This window comes from Bidens hawaiensis, unplaced genomic scaffold (assembly GCF_021521415.1).
Source record: "Bidens hawaiensis isolate Kalapana, Puna unplaced genomic scaffold, B.hawaiensis_p1.1 tig00005588_1, whole genome shotgun sequence".
NCBI lineage: Eukaryota > Viridiplantae > Streptophyta > Magnoliopsida > Asterales > Asteraceae > Bidens > Bidens hawaiensis.
Window position 1 is genome coordinate 972312 of NW_027491362.1, and position 27861 is coordinate 1000172.

The 27861-nt window shown below is 37.0% G+C and overlaps 1 protein-coding gene and 1 long non-coding RNA gene across 3 annotated transcripts in view; both read left to right on the top strand.

The window, feature by feature from the left end:
* LOC143630186 (uncharacterized) overlaps positions 1 to 9327 on the top strand; it is a 68725-nt gene extending 59398 nt beyond the window's left edge. For both annotated transcript variants that reach the window (XR_013153114.1, XR_013153115.1), the window contains one exon: positions 9036 to 9327. This is a non-coding gene — a long non-coding RNA (uncharacterized LOC143630186). The remainder of the gene's footprint in view (positions 1 to 9035) is intronic.
* Positions 9328 to 24242: 14915 nt separating this feature from the next.
* LOC143630243 (uncharacterized) lies at positions 24243 to 27861 on the top strand. The gene is made up of 6 exons (XM_077099310.1): positions 24243 to 24375; positions 24440 to 24579; positions 25323 to 25675; positions 26213 to 26309; positions 26385 to 26672; positions 26758 to 27861. Exons 1-6 carry the CDS (start codon positions 24243 to 24245, stop codon positions 27748 to 27750), a joined length of 2004 nt encoding a protein of 667 aa, XP_076955425.1. The 3' UTR covers positions 27751 to 27861.

Below are 27861 nucleotides of genomic sequence, written 5' to 3' on the forward strand. Positions count from 1 at the left end.
ACTTAGATGAGGAGGAGGATGATGACTGTGTGAATGATGATGACGTGTTGCCCGTGGAGGAGATAGAAAGGATTGGAGAAAAGATTGATGTGGTAAATGTGTTGGAAGAAGGAGAGATCGTGGATGATGCAGTGGAACATGAGATTCCAGCTGTTGAAAGAGCAGATTTTGGGGATAAGAATGTGGTAGATGAGATGGTGTGGGAAGAGCAGCCTAGATGGAAGGAAGAATATGCTCATTGGTTTGTCAAGACCAAGAAGCCTGCTGTTCCAACCATGTTCAGAAAGAGCTACAACATTAAAGGGTATGCAGAGGCGAAAAAGGGGATTATTTGTTGGATTTATGATGAACAGCTCAAGTTGTTTGTGGTGAAGCGTTATGATGGCGTTCAATATTTCAAGAGAATGTTGAGATCGTTCAACACATTGCCTGAATGCGAAGTAAAGGACTTGGCCAGGTTGGGCCTGATAAACAGAAGCAACGACAATATGGCTAGAATGATTGAGAAGATAATGTGGAAAGAAGGAGTAAAAGAAAAGAAGTTCGAGTTGCTAAAGCCACAAAAGGGAAAATTAGTGAAGGATACAGAAAGAGGTATGAGAGCAGATGGTAAACCGTGGATGGTGATGAAGTACAAACCAGTCCGATGTATCAAGGAGGTACCCATGAAAACTATGCCTCAAAATGTACTGAAAGATCTGAAATGGTGGTATGTGGATTGCGAGACAGCTGAGGCGGTTATGGAAGATGAGGACGAACAAGAAGTACTTCGGGTTTATGACCCGATGCATCTTGTTAATCTATCGCAGGCTGATCTGGAAGTGCTGAACAACAAGAAGATCTTCTACATTCCTGCTTGGAAGGATCAAGCGAGGAAATATCAAGGAGTTGTGTCGGTTTGTGTGAGAGAAGGGGCGCACGCGTGAAAGTGCAAGATTACAAGACTCAGAGATCAAGATATGAAGCTACTGCCAAGGGGGAGTCTGTTGGTACATGTTTGTCAGTAGTTCATAGTCTAGTATTTGTTATCGAGTCTGTAATATAGTTTATGGTTTGTTTTGTAAACTAGCGAAGTTATCAGCAAGTTCGCTATGGCGAACTTGCTGATCTAGCGAGGTTACTGACAACTTCGCCAGTGGCGAAGTTGTCGTGTTTAAATAGAACGTTTCAGCAGAGAACGGGTTAGGGTTTTGGTGTTACGTTTTGTTTCGGTTTGTTCTCTGTAACAGTGACCTACTGTCACGGGTTTGGTTATTCAATATAACGTGTTTACCTTATAGCTCGTGTTCATTGTTCGTGTATTCATTCTATACAATATCTACGCTCGTATCTATATACGCAGGGATTCCGCACCTGCGTTGTTAGAGATTTCCCGTATACGATCCACGTCAAGGAACCTACACACAGACTGCCCCGCCAAAATTTCACAGTGGCAGAACATTCGCAATTTCGTTTTCAGTGGTTAACCCATCCAGCGACGATATAAACCAGGGAGGCAAATAGCAGATTTCTCTATTAGATCTACTGCTACTACTATTATTATTATTATTATTATTATTATTATTATTATTATTATTATTATTATTATTATTAACTGTTAGTTGTAAGATTATTACATATCAGTAAAGTCATCAGATTATTAACTGTTTGTTTATAACACATATCTGATTATTTGTTTTCTTGTTTATATCACATATCTTCGGCGACTGATGTCGCCACTGTTATTGATGTTTCTAAGTCCCCCCGGGGCGTCGCCGATTGATACGAGATCTGCACGATGTCTAAGAGTGCGGAATCCTCCTAGACTCGTTTATGGTGTTGGAGACAAAGAACACGATTACACACAAACAAATACACGAATGGGATAACACGAATCTGTAGATCCTTTATATAATAATCATAAACACATTACATACCGAACACGAAAAACAAATGACGGCCGAACCGAGGTGAGCTCTACCTCGGGTCTGCCCACACGACTCACCCTCTCTTCTTCTCTCTAAACAATTTAACTGAACACAAAATACTCTGACTATCTGGATACCAAACCCTAAACAAGACACACATATATATAGATAAACCAACTTCGCGGGCTTGGTTCTTGGGCCTGTAGGCGAAGTTGTCCTAACTTCTCCTATGGCGAAGTTGTTCTAACTTCGCCTATGGTGAAGTTGTTCTAACTTCACCAATTCGTCTCCGCTGGTCAGAATTGCATAGTGACGGTCACAAAATGCACCAACAGACTCCCCTTTGACCGTTGCTCTCAATTCTAACAAACACAAAAGATCATCTGTTACAAAACATGCACCAACAAACACCCCCTTAACTGATGATATTCTGTTTTCTTCTTCTAGTAGGACTCGATTGCATTGTGATCTTCAAACTTGAACTTCACATATACATGCGACATCCATCCTGTCTTCAACCAGCCGTGTCTGAAACTGTCTTGTAGCTCCACAAACCTACCAATCACCCGGCGTCTTCCATATCAGATCTCCCCTTTAGTGTAAGCTCCTCCGAACTATATCGATCGAGATCTTTGACCTGCATCCCCGTGCCTAATCGATCATCTCAACCAACACGTGAAGTTGTTCCTAACTTCACCAACACGTGAAGTTCTTCTAACTTCACCAACACGTGAAGTTGTGCTCCCTCCACAACTTCACCCAACTAGTCGAAATTGCATAGTAAGATAAGGTTCAATCTTCAACTACTCAACATCAAGTGGTCAGTTTCATCACAAAACCACCTTGACAGAATCTAACACACATGACCATTAATAAATCCGAAGCATCTTCAATCACCAGGGATAACGATCAAGAACTTAAACAATTTAATTCCCGATTATATCCAACTTGCTCCAAAATTTTCACCTTAATAAATAAGCATCCCGGATGCTTGTATCCCACGTTTTCAGGATCCAATTCTCGAACGCCTTGAAAATAACATAAATAATATGCTCTGACCGCAATCCAGTAAGGACGAAAACTCGAACAAAATTTGACTTTCTTCAGTTGTTCATCCTCGAACAACACTTATTTCTTGGCCCAAAAACACCCAAATATGTGTCAATATCCAGTTTCAATCAATATCCCATTCGCAACTTCAACTCCATATCCAGAGTTGACCCGTATTTGTTCACACGTAAGACCAAGAGATATCAAGTTTCACTCATTGTAGGAACAACGTTTTCGGTCTCACAATAATCGTGTACACCTGGCCATTCGGACGAAAACTCCAAACAATTTTTTTTTTTAACTTCGCCAAAAGTCAACTTCGCCCCCAAAAGTCAACTTCGCCAAAAGTCAACTTCCCCAAAAAGTCAACTTCGCCAAAACCCTAAAATTTTAGTGACAACTTCGCCCGAACCCTATAACTTCGCCGAAGAAGTCTGTTCGAACAAAAACATATCAGAAACGGCCTGAAAACACCAAAACACAGATCTCGAACCATAGCATAAGAGCCTAAGGCTCTGATACCACTTGTAAGTCCCCCCGGGGCGTCGCCGATCGATACGAGATCCGCACGATGTCTAGGAGTGCGGAATCCTCCTAGACTCGTTTATGGTGTTGGAGACACAGAACACGACTACACACAAACAAATACACGAATGGGATAACACGAATCTGCAGATCCTTTATATAATAATCATAAACACATTACATACCGAACAGGAAAAACGAATGACGGCCGACCTGAGGTGAGCTCTACCTCGGGTCTGCCCACACGACTCGCCCTCTCTTCTTCTCTCTAAACAATTTAACTGAACACAAAATACTCTGACTATCTGGATACCAAACCCTAAACAAGACACACATATATATAGATAAACCAACTTCGCGGGCTTGGGCTTAGGCCTGTAGGCGAAGTTGTCCTAACTTCTCCTATGGAGAAGTTGTTCTAACTTCGCCTATGGTGAAGTTGTTCTAACTTCACCAATTCGTCTCCGCTGGTCAAAATTGCATAGCGACGGTCACAAAATGCACCAACAGACTCCCCTTAGACCGTTGCTCTCAATTCTAACAAACACAAAAGATCATCTGTTACAAAACATGCACCAATAATGTTGTTGTCACTAATGTTGGTTTACTTTTATTATCATATTAGATCTACTACTATTATTAGATCTGAAGTCATTACAGATTGTTATCATATTATACCTACTACTATTATTATTATTAATTGTTTATTGTTGTTATCGAGTCATTCTTTACTTTTTTTATCATATTAGATCTACTACTACTACTATTATTATAATTACACATTGTTAGCTGTTAGTTGTAAAATTATTACAAATTAGTAAAGTCATCAGATTATTAACTTTTTGTTTATAACACATATCTGATTATTTGTTCTCTTGTTTATATCACATATATCCGGTGACTGATGTCGTCACTGATATTAATGTTGTTGTCACTGATGTTGGTTTACTTTTATTATCATATTAGATCTACTATTATTATTAGATCTGTAATCGTTATAGATTGTTATCATATTATACCTACTATTATTATTAATATTAACTGTTTATTGTTGTTAACGAGTCATTCTTTACTTTTTTTGATCATATTAGATCTACTACTACTATTATTATTATTACAGATTGTTAACAGTTAGTTGTAAGATTATTACAGATTAGTAAAGTCATGAGATTATTAACTGTTTGTTTATAACACATATCTATTTACTTGTTCTCTTGTTTATATCACATATCTCCGATGACTGATGGCGTCACTGATATTGATGTTGTTGTCACTGATGTTGGTTTACTTTTATTATCATATTAGATCTACTATTATTATTAATCTGAAGTCATTACACATTGTTACCATATTATACCTATTATTATTATTATTGTTGTTATTATTATGAACTGTTTATTGTTGTTAACGAGTCATTCTTTACTTTTTTTGATCATATTAGATCTACTATTATTATTTTTATTATCATTACAGATTGTTAACTGTTAGTTGTAAGATTATTACAGATTAGTAAAGTCATCAGATTATTAACTGTTTGTTCATAACACATATCTGATTATTTGTTCTCTTGTTTATATCACATATCTATGGTGACTGATGTCGTCACTGATATTGATGTTGTTGTCACTGACGTTGATTTACTTTTATTATCATATTAACTCTACTATTATTAGATCTGAAATCGTTTCAGATTATTATATATTATACCTAATATTATTATTATTATTAACTCTTTATTGTTGTTAACGAGTCATTCTTTACTTTTTTTATCATATTAGATCTACTACTACTACTACTACTATTATTATTATTATTATTATTATTATTATTACTATTACAGATTCTTAACTATTAGTTGAAAGATTATTACAGACTATTAAAGTCATCACATTATTAACTGTTTGTTTATAACACATATCTGATTATTTGTTCTCTTGTTTATATCACATGTCTCCAGTGACTGATGTCGTCACTAATATTGATGTTGTTGTCATTGATGTTGGTTTACTTTTATTATCATATTAGATCTACTATATTATTAGATCTGAAGTCATTACAGATTGTTATCATATTATACCTACTACTACTATTATTGTTGTTGTTGTTGTTGTTGTTAATTGTTTATTGTTGTTAACGAGTCATTCTTTACTTTTTTTTGATCATATTAGATCTACTACTACTATTATTATTATTATTACATATTGTTAACTGTTAGTTTTAAGATTATTACAGATTATTAAAGTCATCAGATTATTAACTGTTTGTTTATAACACATATATGATTATTTGTTCTCTTGTTTATATCACATATCTCCACTGATATTGATGTTGTTGTCACTGATGTTGGTTTACTTTATTATCATATTAAATCTACTATTATTATTAGATCTGAAGTCGTTACAGATTGTTATCATATTATACCTACTATTATTATTATTAACTGTTTATTGTTGTTAACGAGTCATTCATTATTTTTTTTATCATATTAGATCTACTACTATTATTAATATTATTACAGATTGTTAACTGTTTGTTGTAATATTATTATAGATTAGTAAAGTCATCAGATTATTAACTGTTTGTTTATAACATATATATGATTATTTGTTCTCTTGTTTATATCACATATCTCCGGTGACTGATGTCGTCACTAATATTGATGTTGTTGTCATTGATGTTGGTTTACTTTTATTATCATATTAAATCTACTATTATTATTATATCTGAAGTCGTTACAGATTGTTATCATATTATACCTACTATTATTATTATTAACTGTTTATCGTTGTTAACGAGTCATTCTTTACTTTTTTTGATCATATTATATCTACTACTATTATTATTATAGATTGTTAACTGTTAGTTGTAATATTATTATAGATTAGTAAAGTCATCAGATTATTAACTAGTTTGTTTATAACATATATATGATTATTTGTTCTCTTGTTTATATCACATATCTCCGGTGACTGATGTCGTCACTGATATTGATGTTGTTGTCACTGATGTTGGTTTACTTTCATATTAGATCTACTATTATTATTAGATCTGACGTCGTTACAGATTGTTATCATATTATACCTACTACTACTACTATTATTATTCCTATTATTAACTGTTTATTGTTACGAGTCATTCTTTACTTTTTTTCATCAGATTATTAACTTTTTGTTATCTTGTTACAAATATAGATTGTTGAGTTTAGACATGTCTACAGAGGTTGATTCTAATGCTAGTAATTTGAATTCGGAATGTTCAAAGAAACCAAGGAACTATAAAGAAAGATCAATTGTGTGGCGTCATTTTATTAAGTATAAAGATGAAGACGGAAATCCTAGGGCGCGATGCAAATATTGTGTAACAAATTATGTTTATGATTCGAAAGCTGGTACAACAAGTATGGTTAATCATATCCCAAAGTGTAAGGGTAATCCCGAAAATGATTCTTCCAATGAGACAAATCTTGCATTTAGTAAAGAAACTAATGAAGAAACCGGTGGTAGTAAAGTTTTTTTACAATCATTTAGGTTTGATCAGAAAAAAGTTAAAAGACAGATAACCATAATGGTGATTATTGATGAGTTTCCTTACAAGTTTGTGGAAAATGAGGGGTTTAGAAGACTCATGAAAATATGTCAGTCGGCGCTTGTTGTTCCATCTCGAAGCACAATTAGAAGGGAGTGTTATCAAATTTTTCTTGAAGAAAAGGCTAAGCTGAAAGCTCAAATGAAAAAGTCGGTTAACAAAATTTGTTTGACAACCGATGCATGGACATCGTTGCAAAAAATCAACTATATGTGCCTCACTGCTCATTATGTTGATGAAAATTGGAATTTGCAAAAGAAATTGATAAACTTTTGTCCAATTTCTAGTCATCGAGGAAAGGATATTGGACGGTCTGTTGAAAATTGTTTGATTGATTGGGAGTTGCAAAATGTTATGACTGTTACAGTCGATAATGCTTCTAGCAACGATGTTGCGGTTGAATATTTAGTTGGGAAAATGATGAAATGGAGTGATAAGTGTCTTATTAAAGGGAAATGGACACATGTGAGGTGTATTTCACATAAAATGAATTTAGTTGTGCAAGATGGACTAAAGGAGGTGGAAGTTTGCTTTCTTGTATGAAGGTGTATTGCTTTCTTTCTATTTTTTTTAATCCTAAATTCAATCTTTCACCACTCAAGCCTTACCCACACATTAAGATGAGTTTGATTGATTATATGTTCTATGCATCTCAAACATGCGTACTGATAACTCATGGCACATGCAAATATTCTATGCATAAATGGGAATTGATTCGACTATTTGACACGTACAAGATGTGAAAGGCAAGCATATTTAAAAATCAAATGTAATTCATTTTCTCCCATTGGACATGTACTGTATATTATTCCCATAGATCAGCAAGGTAGTGTGTAGTGTCATCAACCCGTGTTATCTCTTTCTCCTAAAGATGACAATGATCTATGGGAATAATAATAGATGTCCAATGGGAGCAAATCAGCAAATGAATTGCATTTGATTTTTAATATGCTTGTCTTTCACATCTTTTACGTGTCAAATAGTCGAATCAATTCCCATTTATGCATAGAACATTTGCATGCGCCATGAGTTATCAGTACGCACGTTTGAGATACATAGAACATATAATCAATCAAACTCATCTTAATGTGTGGGAAAGGATTGAGAATTTAGGATTAAAAAAATAGAAAGAAAGCAATACAACTTCGTACAAGGAGGGTATTATAAATGGAAGTGTATTGGTTACAACTTGGAAGACAAAAAACACGATACTTTTTCCTCAATTCCCTTTTTTTAATGAACACGAACTTCTCTACGGCAGAACCAAAATGGCTCCCAAGTCGAAATCAAAACCTGCAGCCGCACCGGCCATCGCCGTCAAAGTTGCATATCAAGGTAAATAAATATATTCAAACTTTGGAGATTTTTTGAATTTATGCATAGTGTAACTAATGTTATTTGAAAGTTAATTCAGTTGCTCCCGGTAACGAAGATGCAATTCGGTGTAAGAATGTATCGGAGATTAAGACCGATAACATCGATCATGCGGTCTCACCTATTGTTACCTTGTCGAACAAGTATCCTCTCAATCTAGGCATTTCGATGATGAAGTTTAGTTTCATAATTTTACTACTATTCACAATTTTCGGTAAGCTGCAAATGACTTATTGCTTATTGTCCATTCATATTTTTTACTTCTAACATTCTTACATATGAGTAACACACTCTTGTTGACATATTACTTACTTTCATTGCTCTTTTTATGTCAACCTAATTTAGGGAGCATGATGACAATCGGCGAAGCATATAAAGAAACTTGGCATTTGATTCCTTGTGATCTATACACTTGTTTCTCACTATGCAGAGGTAGAAGAGGGGTGCCGACAGGCCAGTGCATCCATGGAAATACTTGTGTGTGTGTTTTTAATCGTATAGATCCAATGGATTTTGCGAAAATATGAAAATTTATATGTTATCTAATTAATTTAGAGGGCAACATCTACAAAGATTATTGCTCTTAATACAAAGTTTTATTATATGTCTTGTACTTTGCACTATTTTGATCATGTTTAGAAATGTGAGGGGCTTAAGTATAACATTATAAAGCTTCATTCGCTTAGGTTGTTAAGCGAATGATGCCTATTCGCTTAAATGAGCCCATACGCCTATGTAGTTGGCGTATGGGGTGACATTCACTTTGTATGTTATGTTTTGTAAGCGTATAAGTGGTCATTCGCCGAGCATGTTAAGCGAATGAACTCATATTCTATGTATATGTAATTTAGTGTTGGCGAATAAAATATGATTTCAGTTTGATTTACCCTTTCGTGTCGTTACTCTTCTTAATTCTCTCTGTAAACACACACTACACATAGTTAACGCATATCAATCGTTTAATCAATTAACCTATTATCGAGACAATACCTCACATGGAATCTCACGTGATATCAGAGTTATTGGACGTAAGATTAGGTATAATTGATCGAATACGATTTTAAGTAGAACAGTAATTTTCACGCCCGGCTCCATGGGCCTAGGCGTGTAACCAATAGTTGGCACTTGTTTTGTAAACATATCAAAGTTGCATTTCGTAGTGATAGTCTTTTCATTAAAATATTATTATATAGAAAATCTCAGGAATTAAACACCCAATGATATTACAAAAGACTTTAACTTTAAAAATATTAATTTACATCATTTACAATATTAAAAACATCAGCCGCAGTGGCGAGGCTTGAACGAGTTCGTTGGGGGACCGAAATCAAAATGTATTAAAAATCATAATCATGGAGGTTGAGCTCAAATTATCAGTCAAAAACGGGTAAATTTACACCGTGCATACAAATTTTCAGACGAAAACGGTTAAATTTACACTAATGCTAAAAAAACAAGGAGGGGGCCACCCTAGGCCCTCACTAAGCCTAGCCCTTGATTAACTAATGGTTAAGCCACCATCTTCTATCATCTATTCTTGTTTACTTGTAAAATGGTTTCTAAAAAAAGTTAGCAACACATGTTGGTGAACACGTTGACTTAAATATATTTTATGTTCTTAATTATTCCATACGGGTATCTTGTGACCCGGCCTGGCCCGTCATGGCAAATGAAATAATTAAGTTTTAAAATCCTGAAATTCTATTATAAACTCAAGCTCAACTAGAAACCGCTCAGCAAACATCACATCGTTCGTGAACTTGGCAACTGCCCATATACACGAAATCATTCCCCTAACGGGTTGCTTGTGACCCAGCCCAACATGGCGGGGACAATGACTAAGCGTTGTGCAGTGTGTCCGCCGCCTTACCACATATGTAAGGATTCAAACAAACGTATATGATAACCTGAGGGTCAACAACTACCTTTGTTTATAAAGTTTTAGGAATTCATGCTCCCATAGTCCCATGTAAACTTTTGACTTTATATAAATGACTCATTTAACGAGTTTGTAAAGTTTGAGCGTATTCACCTTGTTATGATGATTAGTTGAACTAATATATGTTTTGATGAGTTACCTCGGACCTATAGTACGAGAATAACTTTGTATAAATATATAGATCGAACGATCTAGCTCCACACATTTAGTCTAAATTTTATAGCTTTACACCTTGATAAAACATTTGTCTATATAACAATCACTTGTAGTCTTTCTGTTTGTTTACCATTTTATGTATTAGAAGAAACGTCTACTTTATAAATATATTTCTTTAAAATATTTATGTTTCTTCTTTAAGAAGAAACGCCATTTGACTATGACCTTTATTTGTAAAACTTTACGTTTCTTAATCATGAAGAAACGTTTATTTGGTAAATTATAATTATGAAAAGCTTATATATGTGTGTGTGTATTATATATATATATATATATATATATATATATATATAAACTTTCCAATGCTTAGTCTATATCCTCGAATAGAGTCTAATGTCACAAAGTAATTTCTTTGACTCACGTGCGGCCTTAAAACTTGGTCTAAGTAAGCCTTGATGGTTAGGTTTGTAGTGTTTTGGCAGCGGAAATCTTTGTAGAGTAGAGTTGCCTTGCAATGTTGCAAGTAATGGTGTATGTATTTGAACAAGATGGTGATGCTTGTAATACTTGAACAAAAGTATACAAGTAAAGAGTTTATATTACTAGAAAGATGAGTTACAAGTAATTATGAGTACAAGAGCTTGGGTTATCTCAATGAGACCCCATAACATCTATTTATACTAGTTACTTAGTCTAGAGTGTTCTTATTCTAGAGTATTCCATACAAAAGATCTTGGTTTTCATTTTAGAGTCTTCCTTCCAAAATATCCAGCATCTTGATATTTGTGGGCTGTTCTTGAAGCTTCTTCGCTGTCCTAGAAATGTCTTGATTCTTTTGGGCTGGTGTAGTACGTACCGGGCTGTTCCGGAGAGTGTCGGGCTGTTCCAGAGAGGACCGGCCTGTTCCGGATTGTTCCAGGGAGTACTGGGATGTTCCAGAGTGTACCGGGCTATTCTGGATTGTTCCGGAGAATTCCGGGATGTTCTTGAAAGGTCCGGGTGGTTCCGGAGTCTTCTAGGCTGCTCTAGTTTGTCCCGGAATGATCCGGATGTCGCGTAAAATGTTGTGCACTTTGGCGGTGCGTGACATCCTCCCCCACCTGATTTCGCAATGTCCTCGTTGCGAGTCTTTATCTTTCGGCTTGGGTGGATGAGTCTTATAGCAGTTATGGTCTTCTTTCGTTTTGTTTTTCCGGTCTCCATGGTTATCGAGTATACTTGATCCTCTTTGATCAAGCAAAGAATGTTCATGCTTGGTGCAATGGCAGCCCAAGTTTGTTTAAAGAAATCCATCCCAAGTGTGATATCATAATCGTCTATGGTTGCCAACGAGAGGTGTATTTTTCCGGTCCATGCACCGATCTTGGTCCTTACGCCCCAGGCTACTCCTTCGATTGGTTGGGCATCACCGGATGCAGGCTTAATCCATGCTTCTTGTGAGGTAATACTTAAGCCAAGCCTCCTCGCTGTGTCAGGAGTTATGAAATTATGACTTGCCCCAGTGTCAACTAGCGCCTTTATTTGCCGCCCTTTGACTTCTATGTTGACGAAGCGAAGCCCTTTTCGTTTGTCTTAAGTGAGTGTCGGGTTTGATGCGCTTTCTTGCTGAGTGATTAAGGTGTTTAATAATTGTAGTTGCATCTCCCCTAAACGAACTTCTTCAGTTTCGTCGGGTTCTTCTTCGGTTTTTATTAATATTGTTAACTTGGACTTCTTTGGGCAATCTCGTGTGTCATGTGCCCCATCACAAAGAAAGCAGTTCTTACTTGTCATTGGTTCTTTGCCATACCTTGGTTGGTATGTTGGTTTCCTTGTGTCGTCTCTTCGATTTTGATTGTAAATGTTGATGGGTTTGGCCCCCCCACCAGTTTCGTTGTTACGATCCACAGATGTGGGCCTTGGTGATCATTGTTCGTTACGATCAGCCAAGTTTTCAGCAGCAACGATGGCTGATGACAAGTCTTGAACATTGAGATGTTCAAGTTCGGGTTTGGCCCAATATTGTAAGCCATCGATGAAGTTTATTAGAGAATCTTCAGGTGAAAGATCCGGAATTTCGAGTACGAGATTAGTAAATTCGGTGATGTACTCTTTAAGTGATCCCTTTTGTTTAAGGTTTCGAAGTCAGATCTTTGCTTCATGTTGGGCTTTTTCCGGATAGAATTGTTTTTGATTTCTTTAACGAAATCAGCCCATGTGGTAAGGGTAAACGTACCTTTTTCAATATCCATGTTTTTACGTCGCCACCATAGTGCGGCGGTGTATTTTAGATATAGTGTCGCCGTATTGATTTTCTTGGCGTTATCTTTTATATCCATGCCTTTGAAGTATTGTTCAACTTCTCAAAGGTAGTCGTCTACGGCACGTGCTTCTCTTTTGCCAACAAATGGTGTTGGTTTTGGGTGATCCACCTCGGGGGTGTCTCCAACGTCGCCTCCCTTTGCAAAGGCTTGTTTGAGTATCTTTATTTCGGTTTGTAGTTCTTTTAAGCTTTCTTCATGTGCCGCAAGTTTGCGTTCAAAGTTTTCTTGAATCTGCCCCAGCTCATTCATTAGTAGTTCTTTTATTTCGGATTGCATCACTGTGATTGCAAGTTTAAAGTCTTCTCGTAGTCCTCCAATATTGCTTTCCATGGGGACTATTTTCTGTAGGGATTCATCGACGTGTTCCCTATACATGTCGAATTTAGCTATGAGTGCATCAACATGTGTTTCGGTGTCTTCAACTCATTTGTCTAAGGACGCAATCAACTCCTTAGCAAACTTTTTGCCTTTCTGAGTTTCTGCTCCCATGGTGAGGATTAGATCTTCGACCTTCTTTTCAGACGTCATCCCAACGAATCAAACGCGCTCTGATACCAACTGTCACGGAGTTATTTCTTTGACTCATGTGCGGCCTTAGAACTTGGTGTAAGTAAGCCTTGATGGTTAGGTTTGTAGTGTTTTGGCAGCGTAAGTCTTTGTAGAGTAGAGTTGCCTTGCAATGTTGCAAATAATGGTGCTTGTATTTGAACAAGATGGTGATTAAGGCTGTTCAAAAAGCTCACGGCTCGAAGCTCGCTCGAAACTCCCTCGAAAAAAGCTCGGAGAAAGCTCTTTCGAAATCGGCTCGATTGTAAACGAGCCGAGCCTGAGCTAGCCTCGGCTCGGCTCGAGCTCGCTCGATAGGCTCGCTCGATTGGCTCGAAATATTTTATTTTAATTTACTGTATATATATATATACATGCATATAATTATCTAGTCCAAAATCCAAATATACAGCATATGGGCATCCTTTCTCAATTAAAAGTCCATCTAGCCCAATACAATTAAAATCCAAAATCTATCTAACCCTAATCTCACTCTAAAATAACCAGCCGCTCACTCACACTCTCTCACGGTCTCACTCCTGATCTCTTTCTTCCTTCCAAAATAACCAGCCGCTCAGCCTCAGAACTTTGTTCTTGCCGCAGGTCAGTTCGATTAAGCGGTTATCTCCAAGTCATCCGGACTGCATGACCCATATTCAAAACTAGGGTTAAACCAAATCATATTTGTTATCAGATACAGGTATTTGCACAGTGCATATATTCAAAATTGACTTCTAGTTTCATAACTAGGTATAGAAAGAGTAATACGCACTGCGGCTGCCCATTGAGATTGAAACTGAAGAGGGTTTTATGTACAATTGATGATTAGAATATGAAATTGGATGGTGGGTTATGGTTATTATTATTATATGATGATATTTGTATATGAAGAGGTGGGTTAGACGTGATGAACAAGTAAAATCGAGCCAAATCGAGCCGAGCCGACTCGATTTAAAACCGAGCCGAGCTTGAGCTCATATTTTTAGCTCGATTAAGATTCGAGCTCGAGCCGAGCCGGCTTGAATAATTATCGAGCTCAAGCTCGAGCTGGGCTTGGATCGGGCTCGGCTCGGCTCGGCTCGTGAACAGGCCTAATGGCGATGCAATACTTGAACACGAGTATACAAGTAAAGGGTTTATATTACTAGAAAGATGGGTTACAAGTGATTATGAGTACAAGAGCTTGGTTATCTCAATGAGACCCCATAACACCTATTTATACTAGTTACTTAGTCTAGAGTGTTCTTATTCTAGAGTATTCCATACAAAATATCTTGGTTTTCATTTTAGAGTCTTCCTTTCAAAATATCCAGCATCTTGATATTTGTGGGCTGTTCTTGAAGCTTCTTCGCTGTCCTAGAAACGTCTTGATTCTTCTGGGCTGGTGTAGTACATACCAGGCTGTTCCGGAGAGTGCGGGCTGTTCCAGAGACGACCGGGTTGTTCCGGATTATTCCAGGGAGTACCTGGATGTTCTAGAGTGTACTGGGTTGTTTCGGATTGTTCCGGAGAATTCCGGGTTGTTCTTGAAAGGTCCAGGTGGTTCCGGAGTCTTCTAGGCTGCTCTAGTTTGTCCCGGAATGATCTGGATGTCGCGAAAAACGTTGTGCACTTTGGCGGTGCATGACACTAAGCTATGTATTGAAATAACTTAAGTAAAACACCTATCTTAAAACAGGTACTTATAATATAAAGCTTAAGAATAAACAGGCAACAATTCTATTACACGTCGAGTGCGAGGATATGAAATGTTGGAACTTCAAAATGGCATTAGGACTCCAACTTTGTGGCACAAACATCAAGGCTCGGGAGATTAGTTGGGTTGTCGTAGGCGTGTGGGGAACGGGTTACAAGGTAATATAAGAGTGTTTGGAATGAAATTTTAAAACGGTTGGTGTCCCTTTTTTATGGCATGCTCATTGGTCCGTGGCGGACCGTTGCATATGGTGGCGGTTTGTTAGGCCATAACATAACGTGTCAACTAAAAAGTGTCGGAACGCATAACTCATTATCCGCGGCGAAACGTGCGCGACACACCCGTCATTCCGTCGGGTATAGTGGCCTGCTGCCTTTGTTATTCCCTTGCGAACCATCGAAACTTGTGATAGTGGGCACTAAGATATTTAGCGTAACAATTAATTGTTAATAACTTCATAAATTGTTGTTATGATATTTTGTTTTTTCTCTTTGAATTCTTAAGACACCCCCCCCCCCCCCCCCCCCGCCTCTTGATTTTTTTCTTGAAGTAGTAGGTTTATTAAGAAAAATGTGGTTCTAGGTCCCTTACAGTAGACTAAATGAATTTTAGGTATCTAGCAATCTGAGATGACTGGATTGGTTTTATCACTTCTAGTGGCATTCCATGTAAGCGATGACGTGTACATATGTGGTGACTGGATCGACTATCTCAGATCCGGATCCAAATTTATTCCCTTACACACCATTCCTCCACGTGGCAGCACAAGACGAGACTAGCCATCTGAGAGAGCTAGATTGAGCTCCTTACTTTATTCCCTTACACATCATTTTGCCACGTGGCAGTACAAGATAAGACCCACCATATGAGATAGTTTGATTGAACTCCCTATTTTCATTCACTTCAAACTCATGGATGTACTCCATTGAAGATGAAAATATGATTTGAAAGCACACGGCTTTAGTTGATGGAATGTAACACATCCTTTGAACACTATTCTCACTAGTATTCTCATGCAAAGTATGTCACAGGAGTTAATAATTTTAATTCTAAACACACACACACACCAATACTCTTTCCTTATATATTTATCTAACCTTTCCATTGACAAGGCTTCCATTTTTCTCAAGTAACCACCTCACATTTATAAATTTTTAATGGCGATTTGCACTTGATCAATATGTTGTTGTTCACACATCCTGGACTGATCGCAACCCCTTGACACAGATTCCACTCATGTCCACGATTTGTAATAGCCCTAATTTTCCTTTTAATATTCATTTGCCAATTTCTTAAATTTCAAATGCTTTAAAGGGTCCCAAATATCAAAATTTTCTATGTTGTATAGACAAGGTCAATCGTGTTGTAGCCACTATTCATGGACTTTTGTGTTCAAAAAACACGCATGAATATGAATTTATCATCCCTCAAGCAAAGATCCGTATGATTGCCTAAAGAAAAATCTACATTTATTGAAAATAGAGAGTTCAATCCAGCTATCTCAGATGGTTGGTCTCATCTTGTGCTGTCGTGCGAAAAGTTGTTTAAGGGAATAAACTTGGATCTAGCCATCTAAAAGGCCAATCCAGTCATCACAAATGTACATGTAGTCGCTTACATGGAATGCTAGTAGGAGAGATATACCCAATCCACTACCTAAAATCCGTTTGATCCATTATGAGATACCTACAAAACCATTATTTTCTTAACAAACCTACTACTTTAAAAACACCCCCCCCCCCCAGTGTTTTATCTTTGAATTCTTCGTATCATTACATTAGTATTTTGGTAGGACTCTACGTTAGTATATTATATTTGTCCTCCGAAAATTACTAGCTATTGTGTGTGACCATCAACTTTGTATAAATAAACCCAAAACAAGCAAAATCATGTTAGTTGCCTATCAAACAGGACTATTACTTGTGATTATCGAATACCAATATGATTATCGTATATGCTTATTCAATGTTTAGTCCTATAATATAACTCAGTTTTTTGCTTTGTTTTTTATTAGAAATGTAGCATGACGTAAAAGAGTATCGCTTAAAATGATCTAAACAAAACATTATCATTACGAAATGTCTTTTATTTTTTATTTTTTACTTTTAAATTGAATTCAGATGAGCAAGAAGAAAACAACCCCCATCGAGAGGGATTAACACGCAATTGGAGGGTGGGGTAGGGGGTTTGATCGTAAAAGATGTCACATTTTCATAACCCGCAATCTAACATTTCCATGATTTGTTTCTATATATTTTTTGAGTTTAATATATTTATCGGTATACCCGAAACTTGTAGATACGCCAAATGTTCCAACAATAATTACACAGTACATACTTAATGGGTTTTGGACCAGGTATTTGACAAGGTTTTTATAATTCGATATGAGGTTTTGATACGATCCTACAATAATAGTAATATTATTATTATTATAATTATTATTATTATTATTTAAGTTTATCTATTATTTAGTTTCCTTTGTAGTCATATTATGTTTTCTTATCGTTCATCTTTTTCTATTTTTATGTCTTTGATTTTCTATATATTGTAATCTTGTTGAAGAAAAAAGAATAAGAAAGAATTATTATTTTGGATCTATTTCTCTTCTTCTCTTGTGTTCTTGGGAGATTGACGGCTGTCTCAAATAAACCGTAACAATTGGTGCTTTCATTGAGCCTTAGCCTAGATGGCTTTGGAAGAACTCTTGTGGGAGCATCCACAATTACCTCTTTTTACTGGATCTAATCATGCCCTATGGATCTCTCAAGCAGAACGATATTTTCTCTTTTACGAGATCTATGACGACGAGCGATTTCCTTATGTCATTGAATCATTTGATGATGAACCATTCTGGTGGTTTAATCGTTGGCTTCGGAGTTCAGACTTCCTCACCTGGGATGATTTCACTACAGTAATGCTTACTCAATTCCACGCTAGTTTTGTCAATACAATTGCCAAATCTGATCATGAAACCATTGTTAATGAGGAAGTTACTCAAGGATTGGGGGATGTGACCTTAGATGGGCATGCAACTGGTAAATATAAGCAACAAAGTTGTAATTTGATGGTTAATAAAGATGCCAATCAAATTTACAACAATACAATTAGCTTGTTGGCGTCGACACCGTTAAAAGGTGCAATAAGGAGACCCGTGTTGCGCCCCTTGTGGTGGTCCGTTTACATTGGCCCGAACAACACCGGGAGACTCGAATGGCGGCCACCGTGGTACTACGTTGAGACCGCCCCACTTGTCGTCGTACGACTGGAGTGGCTACCGCCTTGGCAACAACATTCCGTCCTTGAGGACAAGGACGTTTTCAAGGGGTCGGGAATTGATACGATCCTAAAATAATATTATTATTATTATTATTATTATTATTATTTAAGTTTATCTATTATTTAGTTTCCTTTGTAGTCATATTATGTTTCCTTATCGTTTATCTTTTTCTATTTTTATGTCTTTGATTTTCTATATATTGTAATCTTGTTGAAGAAAAAAGAATAAGAAAGAATTATTATTTTGGATCTATTTTCTCTTCTTCTCTTGTGTTCTTGGGAGATTGGGAGATTGACGGTTGTCTCGAATAAACCGTAGCAGGTTTAAATTACCTAGACTAGTCTCAAACCTAGTCATATTGCCATCCTTAACCCCAATACCATTATACAACATTTAGTCAATCAATTTGCAACCAAAATCTTGTTACTGGAATTTTCATCGCAAAGTTAGCTACCAAATTTGCGATTGAATCTTTTTCAAAATACTTTTTGTGACCGAATCTATAGTGGCCTAGTGAGGAAGATGCCCGTGATGGTTTTTGCAACCAAACTCTTAGAGGCTGAACCTTTATACCACCAAACATATATATATATATATTTTACTAAAGTAAGGAAGATGCCAGTGTTTATATGTCTTTTATGATAAACAAAATTATATAACAATTAATGTATCCTTGTGAATTGACAAGGGAGATTAATTGGTCATTGATTATCATATGTATGCATCACATTAAAAGTACACGCTAGTGTTTGGTTGTTCATCCTTAAAAATACTATATGTAATGTGTCATGCATGTTATATTTCATTCCATATCAATCTTGATTCACATACCGTCAAATATATTAAAGGTAGACATGACTTTACAAAAGTATTTATTTGTCAAATGATTAAAAGTTGTGTTTGATTTGTTGTTAGTGCTTCACACCTCAATTGAATATCTTTTAAAGTTGAGGTAAGCAACATGACATAAAAAAACTGAGGATATTTTTTCTTTAGCACTCAAGATATGAAGAGGATTTCTTACACACCATCAAGTACCAAGCCATCTAGTCTATTGCAATATACATATCTATTATTTAAAATCCATAGAAAAGCATATGGAGACAAATAAGAATTTGGAGTTCCAGTTACCTAACATTGATCCGGTAGTGATGCATTTAAACATACCATAAGAAAATATTCGATGAAAAATTAAACATATTTTGGGTGGTTAGGTGTGCCCTTATGGATGTTTTTCTCGATGTTAATATCTCTTGATGTGAACTCGTCAAGATGAAGATGCAGTTATTGTGTATTCTAGCAACCTAACGTCACATATATATCTTTTTGACTCGCGTACGACCTTAGACTTGGTCTAAGTAAGCCTTGGTGGTCGGGTTTATAGTGTTTAGCAGCGGAAGCCTTAGAAAGAAGTGTTGGCTCATGTAACCACGAGAGTTGGTTCTTGTATTTCAACAAGAGAATGATGCTTGTAGTACTTGAAATAAATATACAAGAAAGATGGTTTATATTACTAGGAATATAAGAGTACAAAGATTTAATTGTTACAAGTAATTCATGAGTGATCTCATATGAGACCCCATATCACCTATTTATACTACTACATCAAGATCTAGAGAGTTCTATTCTAGATTATTTTATACAAAAGATCTAGGTTCGATATCTAGAGATTTTCAGCATTTTGAAGCTTCTTCATTGGCCTAAAAGTGTCTTGGTTCTTCCGGGTTGATGTAGTATGTACTAGGCTGTTCCGGAGAGCTCTAGAGAGTACCGGGCTGTTTCATAGGGATCCGAGTTGTTCCAGAGAGTTCCAAAGAGTGTCGGCTTGTTCCGGATAGTTCCAGAGAGTGTCGGGCTGTTTCGGATAGTTCCAGAGAGTGGCAGGCTGTTTGGATAGTTCCGGAGAGGGTCGGGCTGTTCAGGATTGTTCTAGAGTCTTCCAGGCTGCTCTAGTTTGTTCTGGGCAGCCCTAGATTTTTCTTTAGGGTTCTAGATGACGTGAAAAATGTTATGTAATTTGGTGGTGCGTGACATCCTCCCATACCTAATTTCGCAACGCCATTGTTGCGAGTTTTTGTCCCTTCTCTTGGTCTTACGAGTTGAAGTGTTGTTATGGCCCTTCCTTGTTTAATGGTATCTTGTTCCATGGGCGTTGTGTGCACTTCATATCCTTTGATTAGGTATATGATGTTCAAGTACATTGCAAGAGCGGCCTTTGTTTTGCGGAAGAAATCCATTCCGAGTATAATGGGGTAGTCGTCCAAAAGATACGACCGAAAAGTTTTACTTGCGTGTCCATGTTCCAACTTTGAGCCTAACATTCTAGGCGAATCCTTTAATAGGTTCGGGTTCTACATTAACACCCTTGATCCATCCTTTGCGGGATGTGATGTGCATGCCAAGTCTTCTTGTCTCATCGGGTGAGATAAAACTGCGACTTGCTCCAGTGTCAAGCAACGCCTTTGCAAGTCTCTCTTTTACTTAAACGGTTACGAAACAAAGTCTTACTAGCCCCGATGTTGTAGTGTTTCCTGTTGTTGCTAGTGGGTGTGGGTTGGTGTCGACATTTGCCGCCATTTAGAACGGCCTTCCTTCGACTTCAGTTAAAGCATTAAGAACGTGTAGTTGCATTGCCCCTGGGAGAGCCTCTTCGGTTTCTTTAGGTTCCTCAGTATCCTTTATGGCAACGTTTAAGCTATTTTCTTAGGGCAATAACGAGGGTTATACGGCCCGTCACATATGAAGCATCCTTTATTATAAGGTTCGTTGGAGATTTGAAGTGGCTTCCGGGTTTCCTTTTTCCGGAATTGAGTGTTGACGGGTCTGGCTCCCCCACCTTTGTTGTTTTCTTGGTTGACAACGGTGTTTCTAGGTGATCGAGTTTCGTACGATCATGTAGGGATTCAGCGAAAATTATGGCAGATGATAGATCTTGAACGTTTCGACGTTCGATCTCATTTCTAGCCTAAAATTTTAAGTCATCCATAAAGTTTGTTGGTGATTCCCCGGAGGTGATATCCAGATTTTCGAGCATATGGGTAGTAAATTCATTGATGTAATCTTTGATTGTTCCCTTTTGCATAAGATTATGAAGACAAATCCTTGCTTCGTATACGGTATTTTCCGATTGAAATTGATGTTTGATTTCTTTTACGAAGTCTGCCCAAGTGGTGATGGTGCACGTACCTTGCTCAATTTACTTACTCTTGCATCTCCACCATAGCGCCATGGTGTCCTTTAAGTATAGTGGTGCCGTAGTGATCTTTTTAGCATCTTCATTGATGCCTACGCCCTTGAAGTATTGTTCAATTTCCCAAAGGAAGTCGTTCACAGCTCGCGCCTCTCGTTTTCAAACGAACTGTGTTGGTTGGGGAACTTTGACCTTCGTGGAAGTGATATTTCTTGTCATGGCAGCTTATGAGTTCTTTTTCTATGCTTGACATGTTAGTTTTTAGTTAACCCAACTCATGCGAAAGCATCTCTTTCATATCATTTCACATGATAGAAAGAGTGGCTTTGTAGTTGTCATCTAGTTCTGCAATCTTGCCACTCAAATGTTCAACTTTTTGTAGCGATTCGTTGACATGCTCTTTAAAGATGTCGAATTCTGCCTAGAGAGCGTCAACATGGGTTTTGTACTCGACCATTGACGTCTCGACATCTTCGATACGATTCTCCATGTTCGCTATGAGTTACTTTGCAGATTTTTTACCCTTCTTGGTCTCTTCTCAAGTAACGAGGACAATGCCTTCAGGTTTTGATTCGGATGTCATCCCAATGAATCGACGTGCTCTGATACCAAATTTCATGAAGTTATCTTTTTGACTCACGTGCGGCCTTAGAACTTGGTCTAAGTAAGCGTTGGTGGTCGGTTTTATAGTGTTAGCAACGAAAGTCTTAGAAAGAAGTGTCGGTTCGTGTAACCACGAGAGTTGGTTCTTGTATTTCAACAAGAGAATGATTCTTGTAGTACCTGAAACAAGTACACAAGAAAGATGGTTTATATTATTAGGAATATAAGAGTACAAGGCTTTGATTGTTACAAGTAATTCTTGGGTGCTCTCAAATGAAACCCCATATCACCTATTTATACTACTACATCTAGATCTAGAGAGTTATATTCTAAATTATTCCATACAAAAGATCTAGGTTTGATTTCTAGAGATTTTCAGCATCTTGAAGCTTCTTCGTTGGACTAGAAGTGTATTGGTTCTTCCGAGAGCTTTAGAGAGTATCGGGCTGTTCCACTGGGATCCGAGTTGTTCCAGAGAGTTCCAAAGAGTGTCGGGTTGTTCCGGATAGTTCCAGAGAGTGTCGGGCTATTCCGGATAGTTCCAGAGAGTGGCAAGCTATTTTGGATAGTTCCGGAGTGTACAAGGTTGTTCCGGATAGTTCCGAAGAGGGTCGGGCTGTTCTAAATTGTTCTAGAGTCTTTCGGGCTGCTCTAGTTTGTTCTGGATTGTCCTGGACAACCCTAGATGCTTATTTAGGGTTCCGAATGAACCGGATGACGCGAAAAATGTTGTGTGATTTGGTGGTGTGTGACACTAAGCTTTAAATGTATAAATTATGAACTAAATACAATTACACATAACAAAACAATAATAAAAATTAACTTCTGACTTGATTGATAGCATTGCATGCAATAACAAGCAATTGGTGTGTTGAACTCATGAAACAATACAAAAATCCCCATATCGTTCTCCAATCTATCTTTTCTATATTCTTTATGTTTTTTTTTCAATTGTTAACCGATAGGCTTCCACTTATACCTCCTTCTATGAAAGTTGTTATCCTTGAGTTGGAGTTTTGTTAAGACGGTATTTTGTTACAAAAACTTTAAGAGTGTGCACATTTGCTAGTTTAAAAACTCAGAACTCTGAAAAGGGACAAAGTAGCGAGCCAATTTGAATAGCTATAAAATCTTATAATTAGTATTCTGGTAAACTAATTGCCATGAGAGTTTAAACGTGTCAAGACTTAAAGAAAAGCATGTTAGGAAAAACTTAAATGAATTTTCACATAGTTTCAAAAATGAGGTACATACGACTAGCCATTCTTCGCTCGTAACTTTATGCCATTCCTAAGTTTCACTTATGGGGAGAAAGGAAAGGAATGAAGATAATATGTGTTCCTAAGTTTTTTTATGGAGAGATACATAATTTTGATGTGTTCTAGATATTTATTTAAAAGAAGAAAAGAAAGAAAAGGAAAGTAGTTTGTTTTAAAGAGTAAATTGGGATAGATACATTTCCTTCCAATTTGGAAGAAATTTAAAGGAAAAGAAAGAGAAAGGAAAATGATTCTTTTCATTTCTTTTCTTTAATTAAATGAACTCACGAACACAACTAGAGGTGGGGGAAAACCGGTTTAGGCTTGATATACAGGTTTCTAACCGACTCAAAATCACAAACAAATTGGTTTGTTCCAAACCAATTACAACCTGACCCTACTCGGCAATTTGGATACCGATCCACCCTCTCATGGCCCAAAATGGGTTGTAACCCAACCTGATAACACAAAAACCTGGGTATAAACCGATCAAACCGCCGGTTTGTGTACCCACACCGATTTGTATAGGTTGGAATATTTTATACCAAAACCGGTTCATAACTTGTACTGGTTTGAGACAAGCCGATTTTGATCGGCCTTGACCGACCTGATCCGACTTGAAACCTGAACCGAATTGGATTATGGTTGAGCAAATGCAAGAAACCAGACCAACCCGAATCTTGCTCACCCAAACTTTGGATAAATAAACATAAATAGTGAACACTAAAGTCATTTCTTTCTCCAATGAACTTAGTAAACCTTTTGGGATTTTAGGCCCAAACATTTCTCGAAATCCCACAATATCCGACTTGTCTTCCGGACCACCAAGCAAATGGCTCCGAAGTCGAAACCGAAACCGGCAGCCGCGCCGGCGCCTGCAATCGCCATCGAAGATCTCTTCACAACTCTTAATCGTCACATACAGAGATCAGACTACGACCAAGCTGTCAAAGTTGCAGATCAAGGTCAATTCTTTTCTAATTTCCAGATTTATTATTCGGTTTGTAACTAATTAATGTTATTTTACAGTTCTGTCAGTTGCTCCTGGTGACGAAGATGCAATCCGGTGTAAGATTGTGTCTCAGATTAAGGCCGATAATATCGATGATGCGGTTTCAACTATTGTTGCCTTGTCCAACAAGTATCCGTTTGATTTTGGGTTTTATAAGGTAAACAATGACAATCGGTATAAAATGTGTGAAATGTTTAATTTAGGAGTTGTTAATTGCTATGTGATTAGTCTCATTTGATGTATGATAGGTATTGGTGAGCTTCTAGAGCTTGGATTATGTTCTGTGTGATTGTGTTTGATACTTTTTTTAAATGAATGTATGTTAACAGTGTTATATGCTAACATGTATGGATCTGCGTGGTTCGGTTTGGTAACCGAAACCGAAGTCATTGGTTAATCTATTTTATTAACGAATCAGTTTTCAGTTAAGTGGTTCGGTTTGTTCAGTTAGTTTGTCAGTTTTTGGCTCGGTTAATAACCAAAATGAAACTTGGTCGAAGATTTTTTATCATTAATACATGAAATGGAGGCATAAATAAATGAAGTTAAGGTCTCATTACAAGAAATGGAGGTATAAATACATGAAGTTTAGGTATAAATACATTAAATAGAGCTATAAAACATGAGATACATGAAATGGAGGTATACAAGCTAGGAATATATGAAAAGATGAATTGTTCGGTTTCGGTTTACTGAGGGTACAAAATTTTTTTTTTGATGCTGATTCTCAGTTAACCGTTTTTCAGATAATTTCAGTTTGGTTTCATTGTTTTTTGGTTAGCTTTGGTTTGGTTTTGTTGGTTTTGGTTAACGATTCGGTTATTTCTCACCTCTACATACATGTGTGTCTGTGAAATTTAACATCTATTGATGAATTTACTTTTTTTCCTCTATAAACAGGCCTACTGTCTATACAGACAAAATAAGTTAGATGAAGCTTTGGAGTCCTTAAAGGGTTTAGAAAAGGACACTGCAACAATGCTGTTAGAATCACAGATTCTGTTTCGACAAGGAAAGATGGATGCTTCGGTGGACATATATCAAAAGCTCCAGAAATCAAAAGTGGAGTCACTGGAGATAAATCTTGTTGCGGGATTGGTTTCAGCCGGTAGGGCTTCTGAAGTTCAAGGAGTGATGGATGCCATGAGAGTTAAAGCAACCAGCAGCTTTGAGTTGGCTTATAATACTGCTTGTTCGTTGCTTGAAAGGAACAAGTTTTCAGATGCTGAGCAACTCCTGCTTTCAGCTCGAAGGTAAATTTTGTTGAAAAATGAATTTATCTACTAGTTTGAGAAAAAAGATTGTTTAAACTTTATATATAAGAACAGTTGTTAAATGTCACATGGCAGGTGTATTACTATATACAATTATACACTAAAGGGTGAATTTTATACATCTCATTCTTAAGCATAAAAAGTACATATTTACCCAACTAAACAGAATAATGTTATGTATATCCAGTCTAAATTTTAAAACTTCCACATGTCCAGATAGTTATTTTAATTATAGCTAAAACATTTGATAGAAACTGTTGTTCATTATACTCTATTTTGCCTAAACTGGCAAATATTCCCACTTTGTTGTTCTTGTGACCTTGTCGGCTCAGGCTTTTATTTGCTGATTTTCTTTATTTACATAGAAATTAAGCAGGCTATATTGTGTACTTGAAAGATCACGACTTCTGAGATCGTTATTAATCGGTCTCTCTTTACAAACATACAGACTTCCTTTAGCACACAAATGTAAAATATTGATCATAGATCACAAGACTAAATATAAATTTCTGGCAGAATCGGTCAGGAGACATTGATGGATGAAAATTTAGCTGATGATGAGATGGAGATCGAGCTGGCACCCATAGCTGTGCAGCTAGCTTATGTACAACAGGTAATAAACAGCCTATTAAAGTTTTAATCATCATACTTTCTGCTATTTTAACTTAAATCATCTTTTTTATTTCAGTTGTTGGGAAACAGGCAAGAAGCCATTGCATCTTACACAGACCTTATCAAGCGAAACCTGCCTGATGAACCATCAAATGCAGTGGCTATAAACAATCTAATAGCATTGAAAGGTCCTAAAGATATAACCGATGGCTTAAAAAAGCTTGACCGTTTAATACAAAAAAACAGTGGAGATAAAAGCTTCCAGCTTGTTCCTGGTTTGGAGTTGAAACTTTCACCAAAACAGAAGGAATCGATCTACATTAATCGGATGCTGTTGCTACTTCATTCTAATAAGATAGACCAGGTCGTTATCATAATTAATTTGAATTTTTTTAGTATCTTCCTTTTTATTAAATCTTTTTAAAGTTTTGATCATTTAAATTCTACAGGCTCGCGAACTAGCTGATGCATTGCCACAAATGTTTCCTCACAGTGTGACACCTGTACTTCTTCAAGCTGCTGTATTTGTGAGAGAAAACAAAGCGGGAAAAGCTGAAGAATTGTTAGGGAAATATGCAGAAAAATTTCCTGAAAAATCAAAAATAGCTTTACTAGCTAGGGCACAGATTGCAGCAGCGGCAGGGCATCCTCAAGTTGCATCAGAATCTTTATTAAAAATACCTGATATTCAGCACATGACTGCAACTCTTGCAACTCTCGTTGCTCTAAAAGAACGATCTGGTGACATTGATGGTGCTAATGCTTTGTTTGACTCTGCTATTACTTACTGGTCAAACGCGATGACCGAAGATAATAATCTGAGTGTTATAATGCAAGAGGCTGCTGCTTTCAAGCTCAAACATGGGCAAAAAGAGGAAGCTTTAAAACTCTTTGAGAAGCTTGTGAAAAGCCATAATAGTATTGAGGCTTTAGTAGGACTGATACAAACTGCTGCTAATACCGATGTTGAAAAGGCGGAAACTTATGAGAAGAAACTGAAACCACTTCCTGGTTTGGCATCTATCGATGTTAACGCTTTGGAGAAAACATCTGGTGCAAAGCATGTTGAAAATGGGCACCACTTGGGGAATAATAATATTAAACCTGAAACCAAAGTTAGCAAGGAGAAAGCAAAAAAGAAAAGGAAGAGAAAGCCGAAGTACCCGAAAGGGTTTGACCCGGCCAACCCGGGTCCACCACCAGACCCGGAGAGATGGTTGCCTAAAAGAGAGAGGTCTAGCTATAGGCCCAAGAGGAAAGACAAACGGGCTGCTGCTCAGATTAGAGGGTCTCAGGGTGCGGTGGCTAAAGAAGCTTCTAGTTCTAATTCTGGAAATGTGAAATCCAACCAACCGTCAAACACGAAAGGATCTTCCAACAGTGAAGCTGCAGTGCAACCGAAGGCTTCTTCTAAGTCTTCCAAGAAGAAATCCAGAAGGTGAGGTAAGCTTTGAAATTTTGTATTGTTAAGACCAAAAAGGATTTTTAATTGAAGGGCTTGTTTAAGTTGTTGACTTTAGTAATGAATGAGTCAAATACAGGAGATTTCACTT

Bases quoted from the DNA above. Each gene is read 5' to 3' on its own strand.
- LOC143630243 (XM_077099310.1), top strand. From the start codon at position 24,243: ATGGCTCCGAAGTCGAAACCGAAACCGGCAGCCGCGCCGGCGCCTGCA. The intron at 24,376-24,439 runs GTCAATTCTTTT...GTTATTTTACAG, and splicing joins TGTCAAAGTTGCAGATCAAG to TTCTGTCAGTTGCTCCTGGT. The intron at 26,673-26,757 runs GTCGTTATCATA...TAAATTCTACAG, and splicing joins ATTCTAATAAGATAGACCAG to GCTCGCGAACTAGCTGATGC.